The 3611-nt window shown below is 31.4% G+C and overlaps 1 protein-coding gene across 1 annotated transcript in view; it reads left to right on the forward strand.

Annotated features, from left to right (window-relative positions):
• LOC122272590 (uncharacterized) overlaps positions 1-384 on the forward strand; it is a 3120-nt gene extending 2736 nt beyond the window's left edge. The window contains exon 2 of the mRNA XM_043056442.2: positions 11-384. Within this exon, the coding sequence (XP_042912376.2) occupies positions 11-384 (374 nt within the window). The remainder of the gene's footprint in view (positions 1-10) is intronic.
• The last annotated feature ends 3227 nt before the right edge of the window (positions 385-3611 follow it).

The following is a 3611-nucleotide window of genomic DNA, read 5'->3' on the forward strand; positions in this document are numbered from 1 at the left end:
TTCCTCATAGGCAGAAGGCTTGTTGCTCTCCCACCTCCCACAGCTTCGACTCAATCAACTTCTAGCAAATCCAATCTAGAACAAGGATGGAAGCAAAAAAATTCCCTCTTAGAAAGAATATGGAAAAAATGGAAATCTTCGTATCTTCTAGAACTAAGAACAGCCCACCAGTTAAAGAGACAGAAAGAAAATGTTCTACCAACCAAAGACTCAACCGTCCTAGTGTACGACGAGAAACTTCCTCGACTCATGTGGAAAATGGGGATTGTCACCTGTGTCCATCCTGGACGTGATGGAAAGACTCGATCGTGCACAATTAGACTTTCTAACGGAACTAATTTAAAAAGACCAGTTCAACTACTATATCCTTGTGAACTTGGCTAAGACTCAAAAGGACCGAAAACTGTTTGTCCAATGGTCCTTTGGGGCCGGAGGATGAAACAGATTAACTTTAAGGCCAACAGATGGCGCTCAGACTGAACACATATAATGAATATTAATGTTTTTATTTTGTTTTAGTTTGATTTCCATAGCTTCGTTAAAGAAGATCGTTTTGTGTAATGTCCGTCCTGTCATTAAATTTGTTATATTGTTAGAATTCGTTTTCTTTTAAACACAAGCGAAGAAGATTTGTAGAAGCGAAGTCTGGTAAATAGATAAGATCCAGGTAGGAAAGAACATTTGAACTTATTTCTATTCTATTTCTTTAGGAGGAAAATGAAGTCAGAAAAATCGAGAATATATCTTGCTAAATGCAGCAGAATTGCACGTGAGAGTTTAAGAATCTCACCGAACCCAGCTCGGTAGATGCACATAAGGACTCGCAAGTATTTCATCAAACATTCAAAATGATTAGTACTTTCATACGCTATGAACCGACGGTACACCGAAATGGATTATGGTTAGATGAATTGTGGAAATGGTGAATAGAACAATGCGAAAAGCACACTTTTGCATAACACTTGGCGAAAATCGACATGGTAAAGAAAAAAAATCTCACATTTGAAAAGCATTTTTCGAAAAGAAAATTAAGCACTTTTTAAAAACACTCAATGAAAAAAGCACCTTTAGGGGCTTTTAAAAAAATTAGGAACATAAGAAGAGATCCATAGTTAACGATTTATCTAAACATAACAAAGCCAAAAATGAGGTCAACCCCTCGTAATCAATGTTAAATTTAAAAATAATTTGACGAAAGCTAATCGCCAAAAAAGACTGCGAGAAGTAGTATAACCATGTAAGTGAAAAAATTTTTGTGATGAGAAACAAAGAGTTATAAATAGATTTTGTTTTTTTTTATTCCGTAGAGACAGTGAATTAATGAGTTTTACATTTGTATTGAAATAAAAAGCTAGCCGCTACATTGATTGTTGAGAAAAGAATAAAATATTCATATTAGCTTTTCATAAAACGTGATAACAGTTGGTGAAAAGTCGATTTAATTAAAATTCGATTAAGAAAGATTTTAAACAAATTTAGTTTAAGAATATTTTAAAAGCTAAGAAATATGCAACGTCTATTATGGCATTATATAAACAGTAATTGTATTGTTTTAGTGTGTTTGTTAACAGCATTTTTAATGCTAACAGTATAACTAATTTACCATCTATTATCACTGTATTGTTAACACAAAAGCCTATTTGATGTACTTAGTTTTATTATTTGACGTTCGGGATTTTATTGACACTGGTGTATCTTTAAAAGACTCGCGTTTTTCCATAACTGTAACCCTCGGGGGGGGGGTACTGGATCGGAGATTGGTCGTTTTCTTGTGCAGGTCAAAATTACGATCTGTGGATGAATTTTGTTTTATTTTATAACCGTCGTTGAACTGCCAACCCAATTTTTTCGGGTTAGCAACTAAAAATGCTCAACTCCGTAGCCTTATAATTCCAGAAGACAAGGGAACTCCAGGATCAAGTATTGGTAGAAATTTGACTTCATGTAGGACTTTTTTTGATGAAACTAGCCCGCATTTGAGTTAAATAGAGAAGAAGACCACGAGAATCTCCCACGGTTAGCCTAACGGCAAGGAGACTCTAAATCATGATCCGTCTACCACTAAATATATTTCACGTCAGCACTGTGGTCGGTGAAAGCAGGATATCTGTGGATGTATGAATGGGTCCGCCCTATAAACGGGTGTGATGTTTGAGTGTGGCAGAAGTCGAATTCTGGGCCATAGATGGCGCCACTGGAAAATCAAGAAAAATCGCACCCTTCGTCTGAAGGACTTTCGACAACAACAATTAAAAATGGCTGTCGAAGTCTAAACTTTCACTGAAACTAATATTTATTAAACTTGTCGTTAGACACTCAGTTTAACTGACTAACGTTATGAAGGACTTTTTATAAATTATTTTCACAAATTCGAATCTCAGAAGCTACATTTTTTTCTTTTGGAACAAAAATGTTTTCTCAAGATTTTTTTCTTTTTTAATTGTAACGTAGAATTTAGCTTTAACATTTCCTTAATTATCTCATTAAAAAAAATTACTACCGCCAACACCGCTGTTTTTGGAAAATTTTCGTTGAGAAATATTCTCCCTATCATTACTCAAAAACTAGTCAATGAAATGATAAGAAATTTTGTACATTTCTAAAAAAAAAGTTAGATACTGAAATGTTATCGATACGGTGACCCCTTAAGTTATTTTACGTCAAAGTTGAATATTTCTTTTTTTTTTTTTATTGTTGCGTAATTCAGTCTAGCGAAAACTATTAACGGGAAATTAGGATTTTTTGCAGCCTTTTAGTCTTATGTTTGCAGACACTCAACATTCGCTTAAATAGTGAAATATTTAAGCAGTTAATGTTTGACTCTAATGTACAGATTTTTCGATGTGAAAAAACTAATCGCGGGGAAATAATACTCCCTCTGTCCCAAATTAGTTGTTTTATTTGAATACTTGACTGAATAACTTTTTTTGAAACTTCATTTGAATACTTCATTTGAATAACTTTTTTTGAAAAATCAAAAATATTAATTTTACCGTTATAAACTTTTAAGAGTCCTTTATACACTTTTAAAACTTTACTTTATAAACAAAACTAATTCATAAACTTACTTTATGAACTAAACTATACATATAACTTTATAAACTAAAACTTTTTCTTAAAATTGCGTAATTTTAGTATACGTTTATTTTTTATCTTTTAACGTGTATTCCAAAATGTCAAGTTTTCTTTCCTTTTCGAATAAATTGAATTATGTGGAAATATTTCTTTTATTATTTATCTATTTAGTTTTACAACTGATATAATTGAAATTGACTTACTTTATAAACTAAACTATAAATAAAACTTTATAAACTAAAATCTTTTTTCCTAAAATTGCATAATTAGTACATGTTTATTTTTTTTTCTCTTTTAACATGTATTCCAAAACATTAAGTTTTCTTTTCTTTCTCGAATAACTCAAATTTCGTGAAAATATTTCTTTAAGTGTTTATCTAGTTAGTTCCACAACTGATATAATTGAACAAAATATTATTGAAAAATTTTCCTTTCATAATATTTTGTTCAATTATTATAATATAATTATTAGATGAGGTATTATTAGAACAGAAGTTTTATTAGGTTAGAACAAAAGTATTATTAAAACAAAGTTC

Source organism: Parasteatoda tepidariorum, chromosome 3, assembly GCF_043381705.1.
Source record: "Parasteatoda tepidariorum isolate YZ-2023 chromosome 3, CAS_Ptep_4.0, whole genome shotgun sequence".
Taxonomy (NCBI): domain Eukaryota; kingdom Metazoa; phylum Arthropoda; class Arachnida; order Araneae; family Theridiidae; genus Parasteatoda; species Parasteatoda tepidariorum.